Consider the following 14,046-nt stretch of genomic DNA (forward strand, 5'->3'; position numbering starts at 1 on the left):
CGTTAAGTGTTATAAGAACTGTTGTATGAAGATACCTTTCTTTGATAGCCATTAGTCAATCACAAAGTAGCCACGCACAAAAGCATTCCCTGGTTTATTGTCTATTTCACTTTAAATGGAACGAAACTTTTTAAAATGAAAATTCTGCTTATTTAAGAAGACTTGAATTTAGTGGTTGGGACATTAACTAGGAAAAGGTTTACTGGTTTCATGAATCTAATGATAAGTCAGGTTATTTCCTCATGGACTTAAGTACAATCAGACCTCTTTCTGTAATCAATGGAGTTGCCCCCTGCTGGCTATTAGAAAGAATGCAGGGTTACGGTGCTTTAGTATTGGCTTCACTTTCGAGACCCAAAGGTTACATCCTTCTTTTATACATTCTTTGCTAGAAACAGACTAACAGACTATCAGTCTGATAGAAATAACAAAAGGCAAAAAAGTGAGTCTCCTCCATCCAAACAGCCCTCCTGCCATTCTCATATCCTGCCGACGGAAACAGTAGGTGTAAAATCACAGCAGTCGACTTTGTGCAACAGAAAACTGAATGATGGCCTCAGGAAGGACACAGAAGGTGAAAGTTTTATTGACAAGATAATACATCATAACTGAATCTTGAGAGGCTTTATCACCTAACCTCAACAAAGCAATCAAATCCAAGTGCTATTTAACAGCAGAGCTGAGAAATCAAACAGCCTGGCTCTCTACAGTCTAGACTGGAACTACGTGATTGCTGAACCACCTGAGACTGCTCCAAGGAGACAGGACATTTAAAAACAATGAGCAGGGATTCTCCTCTTCCTGCGTCCATAGTTCATGTCGTCTATTTCAAGGGAAAGGAAATATCTCTTCTTTCCCGAAAGAGAATTGCATCATGTACTCATAAGCCAATTCTGGAGGTCTCTAAATCACAAACGTTCACAAACTCTGTCCTACAGAGCTCTGACATTGGACACTTCCTGATACACATAATCCTTTTGCTGATCTGAAAGGTCCATAGCAACAAATAAAGATGAGCTAAACATGTGATAGGTGATAAGTCTCACTGCCGTTCTGTACCTGACCTAAATACAAGTCCCAGGAGGCATGTACACTGCCAACAATAGGACAAGGGCCTTCGGCACAAAACGCGGAATGTGCATCCAACCTAGTTGCGCAGGGGAATGACCGTGGACTAAAGACGTGATTAGTGAGAGAGTCAACAAGCGAGGATGGAAGGATTAAGCTAAAAATATGACTATTAGTGGTTGGAAAGTGTGGAAACAGAAGGTGAACTGATCGATGCAAAAAGAAAAAGTATACTAATTCAGATTTATGCACTGCCAGTCCCGTATAGACCAGCATGAGAAATTAGCTGTCAGGCTGCTATGCAGACAGAATGATACATGGACGGGGTAAGCATTGTGTTTGAATCTGAACTGCTGGGCTCTGGTCCTGTCCACATTAGTGAGTTTGTACAGTCAAGCCTTCCTCTGGGGACTGTCTACAACCGTGAGCTCATTCCTGGAGAAAAGGATAAAGCTGAGAGATAGCAGGCACATTGTCCTTATTTCTCAGTACCGAATCCCCCAAAGTCACACCCATACACACACACTCACACACACCACCGTGCCATCTTCCACAGCTGCCACAGCCGGAGTAGTGGAACGGTCATGGGTTAGCATGGACGCAGCACGACGGGCTGCCATGGGTGTCACACAACAGATGATCCTTGTCATGACATACAGCTGTTGTGCTGCAGAAAAGAGCATTTTGCACGCAAGAACGCGTCACTCTGCGTATACAGACAAGACGCCTCTGAGGCCAAGATAGGGCTATCATGGATGGCATACAGTCGCTCAATACAGATCACGCCTTAAGGAAATCATGGAAAAATAGGCACTATATGATTTGCAATAAAAGCTATCCTGACAGGGCAATGATGATTTAGCTCCAGGGGATATCATGTGTTAATAACAGCTCTGAAAGGATCCATATCCCACAACCTCTTGTTCTATAATTGTATGGCAATAAAATCTCAGCTGCTGTACATCCCATTTCCTAAAAAAATATTTCATTTTCTACCTTGGTTGTTTTGTCTTTTTTAAAGTCTGCTGTCCATTCCTCGAAGTGTCTCCCCTTCTGTCCCTCTTTTGCTCTTGCTCAGCCATTTTATCTCTAGTATAGACTTGTTTTAAAGTGCTCCACGTCTAAGATGCAGGAGCTCCTTCCAATTTCTGTATGTTATTGAGTAAAAAATCATTTTAGCACTGTGTTTTCAATCACTGTGGGTCATTTAGGTCCAAGATGTCAGGTAGAGCCAATAAGTGCTGCATATTCCAACTGTAAAAACTCCCCAGGTCTCAGGCGTGCTTTGCCATAATGTCTTTCTACACAAGACCACTACACCAAGAACACAGCTGGTCTTGATATTTCAACAAACTTCTCAGTGCCTGTAGAGTGGTTTTATTAAAACTCTTAAAGAAAGGGAAAAAGTTTAAGAATCTGCTTACTCAAGCATGGCTAACTGCGTTTTCCTAACTTATCCTGGCTTTAAACATTTTGGGGAAACATGCATATAGGCTTTCTTGGCAAGAGTTTGATGAGAAGGTTGATATAACCCTTAAAATCTGCATCTAGCAATTATGAAGCTACAGCCAGCGGCCAGTTAGCTTAGCTTAGCATAAGTACTAGAAACAGGGTAAAATAGCTAGCCTAGCTACAGTATACCATAATACTTAGTGAGCTTTAGAGGTGCTGCAGGATGATTTTGTTGAATTTGGCCAGCGTTTTCCCCTGGCTTCAGTCTTTATGCTAAGCTAAGCTAAGCTAAGCTAAGCTAACTGTCTGCTGGCAGTACATTTATATTGAACACAAAGTCACAAGAGTCTTATCAATTTTCTAACTTTCAGCTAGACAGCGAATAATTTCTCAAAACATCCAATTAGTCTTTTTTAATACTACCCTCATATCTGTAAAGTAATTACGAACCTAGAGCCAATTAGCTTAGCTTAGCATAAATAGTGGAAACCGGGTAACAACTAGCGCTGGAATACTGGTTTTTGGACAGTTTAAACAAACCAAATGCAATATAACGTATTTATTAGAGAGCTTTAGACATGCTTTGACCTGGCCAGCTCTTTCCTCTGGTTCCAGTCTTAATGCTAAGCTAAGCTAAGCTAAGCTAACTGTCTCCTGGCAGTAGATTCATACTGAACACAAAGTCACAAGAGACTTCAAAATCTTCTAATTTTCAGCAAGACAGCGAGTAGGCTATAAAGTGCTATAAATCTTAACATACTGGAAACAGGGTAAAATAGCTAACTTTGCCCTGTCCAAAGGCAATACATCTGCTTTTCAACACCTTAAAGTTCAACAAGTGTGAGAGCTCATATGCAGGAATATTTCTTGGCACTGGAATCCTGGCAACTCTTGTAATTTTTAAACATAGGCTATACAGTATAACATGGCAATTATTGAGCTTTAGACATGCTGGTAGGTTGATCTTGTTAATTTGGACTGGCCAGGTGTTTCCTCTGGCTCCAGTCTTTCTTTTAAGCTAAGGTAAGCTACGCTAAGATAGGATAATTGTCTCCTGGCTGTAGCTTTATATTGAGTGTACAGTCATTAAAGTGGTACCTTCTTATCTTACTCTCTTCAAGAATGGGAAGACTGCTATGTGTGGTTCTCGAAATGGTCAACTAGTCCTTTAATGACCTAAATCCAATGTGCACTTAATGGGTAATAGTTAAAGATAAATTTGCCCTTGAGAAATCCTAAAATCTTCCACTTCCCGCTGTAAACACAAAGTCTCAGACATGTGACATGTGAAGCTATTAACATGAAACTCAGTCATATCCAATTTACTGTCCCCTCTAGGAGTCCTTGGCAGGGATGGCTGCTCTGCAAACTGACATGTAGTCTTCTCTATGGGCATGTCTACCCTGTCATGCCTGTTCTCGGTCATTCACTAGCCTGTTCCACTACACATTTACAGCCATACTCAAGCAATATCCGTAAAATCATCACCAGCGCCAAACACTGACGACTCTCCAACTCTGTCACAGAACCACTCTACGCTGCACGCCCATGTCAACACTGACCTGACCAGTAAAGACAGAATCCTCATTTGTAAAGGCAAAGTGGGCCCATTCACACTCAGAACAGCTCTCACATCATTCTGGTGAAGTGGCTGCACACACGAAAAGGCCACAGTGTTTTCAAGTGTGTGTCACTCTTTTAGTTGTTCAAAGAGGGATAAAATAAATGTCACCTGTAAAAACAAAGCAGTGCTTTTAGAACTGCAGGCAGGTTGAGATAAAATGAGTGTCAGGGAGATAAAGAGACAAAAAACGATCATCAGATTCAACAGGCATGGCTTTTTTCATTCTTGAGATTAGTTCAAGAGCAACAGTTGTCTCACGCATCAGTCCCCTATCACTATTTGGCTCTATTTTAAACCAGTGAGACAGAAAGAGAAAGAGCTTCCCCTGGAGAGGCTAATAGTCTCACACTCACAGACATTCCTGCTTGGTGATCTGATCTGCCCACCATCGGGCCACCCCCTTTACACACATAAAAAACAGACACTTTTGTTTAAGACATCTTGAAAGACAACTACAGTGGTGGGATTATGAGTGTCATTTTCATTACAGTATGCAGTACGGGCCAGGTGATGGGAGTGGGCTGCTATATGGGCCAAGGACTGAGAGCTGGTGTGTGTGTGTGTGTGTGTGTGTGTGTGTGTGTGTGCGTGCGCGTGTTTGCACAAGCACACTCCTGGCAGGTGCTGCAGTGGAAACAGACCCTGCAGTAGACTATTCTCTACTTAATATTTTATATGTTATCATACATGACAAGAACCTGAAAATGAATATGTCTGAAATAAATCCATGTCATTTTTTGTATTTTTTCTTTGCCATTCAATACCTACTGTCAAAATGATTAAATGCCAAAGAAGAGATTTCTTTCAAACAGGCTGTGACAAAAGTACTTGACTAATAATGAAATAAAATAAAAACTAAGTAGTGTTATACTACAAAAAGTAGTATTTCAGTGTTAAAACAAATTTTGCTATAACATATCACAGATTGACAAAATGTTTTAATATTTAAAAGAGACTTGCTGCTTTTCAGTATTTTGTCTTACAGTAAGTAACCAAAGTGGGCGGCTCAGTGGTGTAGTGGTTAGAATTGTTGCCTCACAGGAAGAGAGCTCCCGGTTCAAACCCTGGGGTGGGGGAGCGCCTCTGTGTGGAGTACCATGTTCTCCCAGGGGGACTCTAAATTGGCCATAGGTGTCTATCTCTATGTGTCAGCCCTGTGATGGTCTGAGGACCTGTCCAGGGACAGGTTGTGTTCAGAAGCTTGTATTGATCATTTTTCACAGTAAATAAACGCCACTATTGTTCGTTACTGTCATTACCTGGCTGCCAGTAACGATGCAGAGACCAGAGAGAAATAAAGAGAAATGTGCTAAACATAGTCTTCTCAAACAAAGGGTGAACACAGATGTTGGAGCACAGATAGTATGAGGAAACTAAAGTGTTTTTCAACAATTAAAGCATGTAAAAATATTCAAGTAGAAACCTTCTATTTAAATCTATTTAAATGTTTTACTTGCAAAAATATGATGCCTTCCTAAATATTGTGGGTGTTGATAAAAGTAGTAGATAAAACTAGCAATTTAACATTTTAAAGACCAAATGATTACTCAGTTAATAGAGAAAATAATCTGCAGATTATCTAATAATAGCAATAGTCAGTAGGTTTAAGGATAGATGTGTTAGATGTAATCTGGCAAAAGAGCAGTGAAGCAAAAGGAAAAGGCATCACAGGGCTGACAGCATATGTGATTGACAACGAAATATCTACAACACCCCCCAACCACACCAATTATTCTACAGATCACCAGGCCAATTGAAAATATTGAAAGAGACCACAGCGTTATCTCCATGTGCAGGTGCGAAGATTTTTGTACTTACGCAGCTCATCAAAGTGCGTCTCCATGCCGTCGGTGCCGGGCACTGAGCAGATGAGCCTGGCCTTCAGGAAGGTGCTCCACTTGTTAACCAGACAGCAGTGGCCTCCATCATCGTTCTGTATTGGAGAGGGTGGAGACAGGAAACAGTTTCCCCATCACTCGCTCAAACTCACATCCTACTCTGTCTTCCTAATAAAAACAAACCCAGGTGGAGCCACCCACACACACTATACAGTACATGTTGGTTTGCAAAGCCAGGAAGCTAAAAGGAAGGGGTGGGGAGTGGTGAGATGGTAAACACTGTCTCCTCCTATTTAGACTCTTCCATCTGTGGTGGAGCGAGGCCAGGATCTATCCCAGTAAGAAAGAGCTGAGACCAGTATGTGCTTTAAATTCCTCCATAATCAGTATCTTTAGCGAAAGCTGATGAGAAAGCATGTATATTTTAATATTTCATTTTAAAGGGTGGATGTAAGCTTCTGATTCCTCATGCACTTCTGATGAATCCCATTTTGGGAGTTGAAGTGTTTTTCTAATTTCCAGTGTGACTACAGTATGTGGCAGAGTGTATTTTTGGTGGTATGCAGGGTGCAGAGAGTGGCAGTAAGAGTATCCAGATGTGTGGCAAGTAAGAATGACAGGACCGGGTCTCTGGAGGCTGCTGAGAGGGGGACGAGTGTTTGTGTGCCGGGTCAGCACCTGACCTCCTCAAATAATTACAAAAGGTGAACAGCTGAGGCGACGAGCACACGTACAGCACATTTTCTCACTTACACCCGTGCTCACACACCCCACTGTAACACTTATATATGCACGCAAAACCATAAGGGAATGTGTACACTCACACTCACACTGCATAAACACCAAAAGTTGCCTCATGAGCTCTCCAGAGACTTTTGTTGTTATTTGTTTTGTTGCTTGGCTCACTGTGGAGGAAGTCTACTTTAAGTGAGACGGACTCTAAAAGAAAGGTTTTTTTCTTTGCTGCCATGTACACTAAAAGCTTCAAGTGTTTTAGGACTACCAGGGAGAAGAGGTCAGAAGATCACAGGGTCAGAAGTCAGAGGGCGACCTCCCAGACAGAGGGAAGCATTGTACACAGGAAGGTTAAAGACACATGTGGATTCCAGCACGTCAGCGTTGGCCAAATACTGGATTGCCTCAGGAGCCTCCAGCCTGTTTTCCATATCGATGCAGGTTTTCTTTTCATTATGTTTACACCCAAAAACAAACATGCTTCTCGCTGTGTACACACCAGGCAGATGCGTCCTATACGCGACTGGGTCACAGGACTCTGGCCCATCTCGGAGGATTTCTCCCGAAAGAAGAAATACAGCTTGTCGTCATTTCTCTCTGCGCTGTCAGGGATGAGGTGTACATGGATGAAAGTGGGGTCTGTGGGGAGAAGAGGCAGTGAGATGTTTAGGCAGAGAATGAATTTGGGAAAGCATCTGGCTGAAATCTTTTCAAAACTATCAGCGTTTCCTGTTTATCACTTGTTGAGGGACTCTAAACACATGTTAACACCAAAATCTTTTCATTTCAGCCATACATTTGGAACCCTGTTTTTTCGTCGTATATTGAAAAACCATGCAGGAAGGCTTCACAAGCTGGATGAAAGCCTGATGTATCATTTATAGGCTAAATAGGACATTTACCGTTTAACCATCTGGAGTTGTACTGATCTGTTCGCATGGCAGTCTTTGTTCCCAAAGTACGGAAAATGGCAGAGTCTGTTCCCATAAAGTCAACATAGACCCCAGCGTACAGTTCACCATCTGAGAAAGAGAGAAAACAGCTCAGTTTAGTGAAATTCCTTGACTCTGACATTCCAGCACCGCCCTTGGCACAACACACCAAGGCTTTTATTTCAAAATTTATATTTAGAAGCCAACATCTGAGGACTCTTTATTCCACAATACAGAAGCCCAGCTCAACAAAGTTATCATCTACACAATTATCTCATTTCGACACAAAGTGATAAGGATGATACTGCCACTCAAGATGCTAGTGGTCAACCCCCAATAGTTTCTAAAAAGTTACGAGAAAGGAACTGATGACGTAACTGTAATTTGTTAGAAAGCTTTCTGCAAAGGATGATGTACTTTCAATAGTCTAATTTACAGAAGAAGAAAAAAAACAGCATTCCATTGATTATTAGCCAAGCCTTGTCACCCTTGGGCTATTTGTTATGCCTGTTAAGCTTTATATTCTAGCATTGTACATGATGTAGTTTACAATAGAGTTTTTCTGTGAGGTGACGTGGAGGTTAGTGTTGCCCTTGCTGCAGCGTCAAAAAGCCTATGGGATTTTTTCATTGGATTTTGGTTTGTTGCAGAAGCAGTTGAAAGCAAATGTTTATGATATTTACACATTTTGTTCAGCAAGAAAATATTCACAAATGAACACCCCTGTTTATGATTTTTGAAGCCTAAATGCAGTCGCTAGGGGTAAAAAGCTAATGTTAGGCTGTAAATGAACTACTCAGTGGACACATGACATTACAGCGTTGTAACCACAACAAGACTGTTAAGAAGCTGTGCTGGCTTGATGACGTCTCATTTAGCCACTTGCTAGCAATCACCTTTTTAAGACATATTGAAGCCTAAAATTCAGGCTGGGGTCTTAAGTAAGTAAGTAACAATGTTGTAGAACAAAAAAATCTCTTGACCTTGTGTTAACCCACAGACCTTATTTCTGGCATCTACCCAAAAACATATTAAAAACAACCACTGAGTTTGAAACAAGGAACTGTAAGTGCAAAAATGCTAACTCATTTCTGTGTCTCCATTCCTGCAGCACTCAAGGGGCAGACTTATCACTAGTCTTCGCAACTCTTCGAATACATCTATGTATCTATATACATCCATGTATATATATATTGGAAGAGTAGCAAATTTATATTTATTCATATTTTATTTTATTTTTTTCCTTAAAAGCTAAAAAGTATAATAAAAAAAATAAATATATATGTAGGCCTATGTAGTCTCAGAGTTACTTCAGAGGAAACCACTGAGAAGTTAAGGGACACATAAAATGAAGCATTACCGAAAACATTGCCCAAACTTTCTAAAACAGCCTTCGCATGCACGCCATAAAGACATTAAGTATGAGCACATCCATGTGTGCAGACTGACAAATGTATACAACAGCCTTGTTAAGCCACAGGAAGGAAAGGTGTTGGTCCTCCAGCTGCTGTAAGGGCCCCACTGGAGAGCAGGTGTGACTGTCAGAGCTCTTGGAGATGGAGTGAGCAGACAGCAGGAGGTAGAGCAGAGGAAACAAAAAACACTGTCCTACCACCACTATATCCAATGTCATGGTCCTCATCAGCGCTATATGGAGATTGATGATATATCATTAAAATGTCCGCGGATGACGGGATGTCTAATGTGGTGGAGAGTGGAGCAGCCAGTGGGCAATGGTAAATCTGTTGTTGTGGTGCAAGGTTCTTAATCCTTACCAACACTAACTACAGTGTCCCTTGTATGATGCTAACTGGTGGAAGTGGGAGATAAATCCATCTTGGATGACAGTACTGGTTCCATACTGGTCAGCTGGCACTGTGCTAATGTGGGAAAGTAGTGCAAGTGATTTACACCTGCTGTCTCACCCCACAGACAGAAGATCGCCTTTCACTGGTGGCAACTGTGTGATCTCGACCTGACTGCATGACCTTGGGTAAAGGGACAGAGGACACTGCCTTCATGAATGCTACAACAGATGATAAGCTAAGATGATAAGCCTTGGTACATGTGAATTTACTGTAACAGCACAGATAGACAGCAAATTTAAAAGTGGGGTACACTTCTTCACTTCAGAAAATTAGATGACCAGTAGATGTCATTTGTTTTCAATTTTTTGGTCCAATGACTTTGTAAGGTGTTGGACCACCATAAGTCTCCAGAGCTGCTTCAATACTCCTTGGCACTTATTCTGTAAATGATTAATTAATTATTTAATTAATGTACAGTATTTATTCATTATATCTATTGTTTGACTAAAACATGCAAATACCAACCAAATTGGCAGAAAAAAAATTGGCGTTGTACATGTCCGCAAACCACAGATTTGTTACATTTGTATGTTCTTATTTAATCAATACATTGAAACATTTTTGAAACATAAAATTTGTTTACGTTTCAAAAATGCTGTGGTGAATTTCATGGTTAGGTTAGGGCACAAAAAACATCTGGTTATAGTTAGGAAAGGTCATGTTTTGGCTTAAAAAAAAAGGTTTTAGGGGCACTATTCCAGCAGGCAATGCAGCAATGTCTCGGTAAAAAACAAACATAGGCTTTTCGTAGCACTATCCCAGCAGAAAATGCAGTATCCTTGTTGGAAAAACAGCAACAAAACAACCTTATTTGACACTTAAAAAGTAACTGGAAACTAATTAAAACACAACTGGCTTTGTTGTTTGTTGGTCTGAAACAGTGGTCTACAGCTTTGCAAAGGTCTCACCTATGTGTCATGCCATCTGCCATCCCCTCCACCTCCCAATGACAAAGTCAGTTCATATACTACGATACTTTAGAAACACTGGTGTGAGACATATGAGATGTGCAAATGTGACGTATTTGTGGTTTGCAGAAATGTACATTTTCTTCTGGTGACTGGACTTCAAATAGGCTACTTCAGGCTCAGTGGGAAGTAAGACTGTGTGAGCCCTGGTTCATATGGGAATAAAGATCATTTTACTTTTCAAATGGTGATAAAAGCACTAAATAGCTTTCCCAACATGTCCTTAGTGTTTTGATTGGAGACCACTAATTCCCCAGTGAGAGGTTCACATATTAATAGGCACATATTATTGAGTCCATCTCTACCCTAACAAGGAAATATTCTCGAGCATACAATGATTAGGCTGATTAAACCCAGCAGCTCACTGTGGGAAAGAGACACAGAATGTAAAGGACACTCGGCCTGACTTCTTGACTTCCTCTTCAATGGCAGACGATAAATATTTTCTGTTAAAAAACATTGCCATAAACATAAATTGTGAGCGGAGGGATGGCCATATAAAGAAACAGGAGACAAAAGATGAAGAATCCATATGGGATGACACTGCCGTTGCTATAAAGACCACTGGGCCTGACTGTGCCCGTGCCTACGCCCTCATGTGACCAAACCCAGATGATACTCACTGATCAAAGCTGACACGCTGTTGAGCTTCGGGTCGTAGGAGCACTTTCCTTTCCCAGATTCCACTTTACCCGGCTCCAAATGGAAGATTTCTTCCTAGAATGGAAAAATCATAGAGAGACAGCAATAAATTCAGTGCTCTTCATCTTGTCACTGTGATTCCCTTGTGTAGGGAAAATGAGGCAGAGAATGTGCTCCCACTGACTCCTGTGGGACCTACACGGCCTGATGGGGGATGAAGTATTAGAATAATGAGCGTGCGTTCATACAGAAAAATACATGCGGGGAAAGCAAGGAATTTCTAATCCACCTCTATGCCACTTTACTATGGAAAACAATGTGTCGTGGGCTGCTTCTCTCGACATAATAAGCTGCATGCCAAATATCTCTCAGCTTCTCGGTGCCTGTGGCTGTGCAGGCCTACTGCTGACACCTGTAATCCAGCACAGTGAAAACAAACCTGGGATGGAGGCTGGATGACTGATGCTCACTGCTCGTGGCATCCCTGCACGCAAGCACTGAGAGGTGATTGGCAGGAATTTGCGTATGAGAGTGGGGGGAAATGAATCGGTGGCATGTGATGACATGTCCTGCAGCCCCGCCTCACAGACCAGAGCATGTCCAATCCCCATTTGTTCACTCCCAACGGGTGCAGAGATGGAGACATCTCTGTCATTGTGCATCAGCGCTAAAGCAGGGCAGAGAATACGGCACTGTGCCAAACTCACTTCACTGGATCACCCTTGTGCAATTCCCTACTCATCTTTGATTAAAATCACCACTCGTGCAAATGAGGAGGTGCTGGCAGCTCACTCCCAGCCATGCCAGATGTTGATGTGTAAAAAAAAAAAAAAAAAGGTCACAAACATTTATGTGTACCAGAGGGAAACTACCCTGAACATGTTTTTACAACCCCGCTGTAAAATATGACCCTTCACAAAAGTTGCAGCAGATAAAAAAATGACTAGAAAAACTTGCAACATTTACAAAGTGTCCCACTTCACCTAAAGCCTTTATGTCCTACAAGAGTCCCTCTCTGTGTTTTAAAGTGCTTGGAGAGCTCAAACAGTGGAGACATGTTCAAGTATGTGGCTTTTTTATTTCCTTTGCTTCACAGCTAGTTGGCTACAGATGGCTGGTGTTTGCTCTGGGCTAACAGAGTGTGGGAGTGGGTCAGATGCTGACTAGTCCCGCCGCCTCTGTGGGAGAGACTGCACCACATTCCTACAGAAGGTGGAGGGCTCGGTGCGGTGAAGGGCTGATGGGTGGGACATCCTGCATCGCCTCAGATAAGCCGGATGAATGATTCGGTTATCTGTTGTTCATAGGCGCTGCTAAATATATGCTGAATAAAATATGAATATGCCATGCACTGAACAGCGGTGAAAGCCTCTTTAATTGAATTTAAGCCTAGCAAAATGCAACAGAATTCTTTAGCAGCCTGAGAAGCCATTTCCACTTGATAACCCAGCTTCCATGCAAAATATGACATTTAGCACAAATGCAAAGCACAAATAGAGAATGACGGAGATGAAAGGGTGCTCAGACAATGAGGCTTACACAAAGAAAATGTGAGTGAAACACGGGTGAAACAAAATGAGGTGACATTAAATGCAGTTCCACATTAGACAAAACTTTAAGATTGTGCACGGATTGTAAAAGATGCATGCCAAATGTTACGGAGATGAACAAGTGATGGCCAGGTTAAAGATGGGGTTGACAAAATGTGCTCAGTCACAAAACAGAGGGAGCGTGCTGCTGGTGACCACGAGCCCAGGTGGTTTGCAGGGCTGCGGTGCAGACAGGAGCCCACATCGCACCTTTAGTCCAAGTGTGTCGTGCACCGCGCTGGGTTCAGCTGCGCGGCTAGCCCTTCCTCTGGCCTGGGCCATCTGCAGATACAGGGATGTCTAAAACAGGAAACAGCAACACAGTCTGGATGTTACGCCACTGATGAGGAAGGATCAAGGACCCTCCTGAGCTCCACTTGCATCTATTGAATCTGTCCTGACTTCAAGACACGGTGAGAAAAGTCCCCAAACCAATACTACTGAAATTAATATAATGTAAGTGTATAAGGAAAATACTGTGTGTGTGTGTGTGTGTGTGTGTGTGTGTGTGCGTGCGTGCGTGTGTGTGTGCACCATTACACAGGGAATGTGTGTTGCTTTATTTGACCAGATGGTTCCCAATCATGTGGTTGAGTCAATAAAGGCTCTCACAGTATGTTACATACATTCCTCTCAAAGCTTTGCCAAAGCAAAACATTTGGCTATTACCATTTACAAAAGCTACAAGACTCCGACTTAAAGCACTGGAGAACTAAAGAATATACACTGCATTGGTGTAATCAAATGGTCTTTCTGGATCTTTAATTCAAAGTGACATGAACGCTTCCCTGAAGGTGCTGTTTAAAACATAAGGCACTAGATGTCACACTCTCTCTCCCCCCTTCCATTACATTCGCATCACCACACAGCTGTTGCTCAAAGCACAAGAGGTTGCTAGTTCCTTGTAGCCTACAACCTGTAGATATTTCATGGTCGAGTGGACAGACTGATTCAGTCATGTCAGATGGTGAATCTTCCTTATTAGATTGATTAATTCATTTTGGAACATGTAGCTATATAATAGCTTTAGATTTAGGTTACTTTGTGCTAGGATGTTTCAAGATTCATGTGACATAGACCTAATCTTAGGATATGGCTACCATTAGCTAGCCTTGGGTAATACTGTGCCATGACAAAAAAAGTTCCACCCTTATTGGTTTTATGTCTCATCATTTTTGCTGTTTTATATCAACAGGCTACAGTCCTTTTCTTTTTACTCCCCTGAGTTCTGGTGCCAGCCCATAGTAACGTTACTGTCATGACTTGCCATGCTCTTGCTCTCTCTCTATTCATCATGAGACCTTGCAGTCCCACTAAAAGACTACTGCTG

General features: G+C 41.9%; 1 protein-coding gene across 4 annotated transcripts in view; it reads right to left on the minus strand.

Moving 5' to 3' along the window:
- LOC117257039 (semaphorin-3F-like) overlaps positions 1-14,046 on the minus strand; it is an 86,372-nt gene that overhangs the window by 14,504 nt on the left and 57,822 nt on the right. For 2 of the 4 annotated variants that reach the window (XM_033626884.2, XM_078172642.1), the window contains exons 6-10: positions 12,927-13,016; positions 11,109-11,202; positions 7,620-7,739; positions 7,217-7,356; positions 5,963-6,077 (exon numbers count right to left, since the gene is read on the minus strand). In XM_033626884.2, coding sequence (XP_033482775.2) covers positions 5,963-6,077; positions 7,217-7,356; positions 7,620-7,739; positions 11,109-11,202; positions 12,927-13,016 — 559 coding nt within the window. The remainder of the gene's footprint in view (positions 1-5,962; positions 6,078-7,216; positions 7,357-7,619; positions 7,740-11,108; positions 11,203-12,926; positions 13,017-14,046) is intronic. The other 2 variants (XM_033626886.2, XM_078172692.1) reach the window with 1 other exon arrangement.

The sequence above is a fragment of the Epinephelus lanceolatus genome, chromosome 1 (genome assembly GCF_041903045.1).
Source record: "Epinephelus lanceolatus isolate andai-2023 chromosome 1, ASM4190304v1, whole genome shotgun sequence".
Taxonomy (NCBI): domain Eukaryota; kingdom Metazoa; phylum Chordata; class Actinopteri; order Perciformes; family Serranidae; genus Epinephelus; species Epinephelus lanceolatus.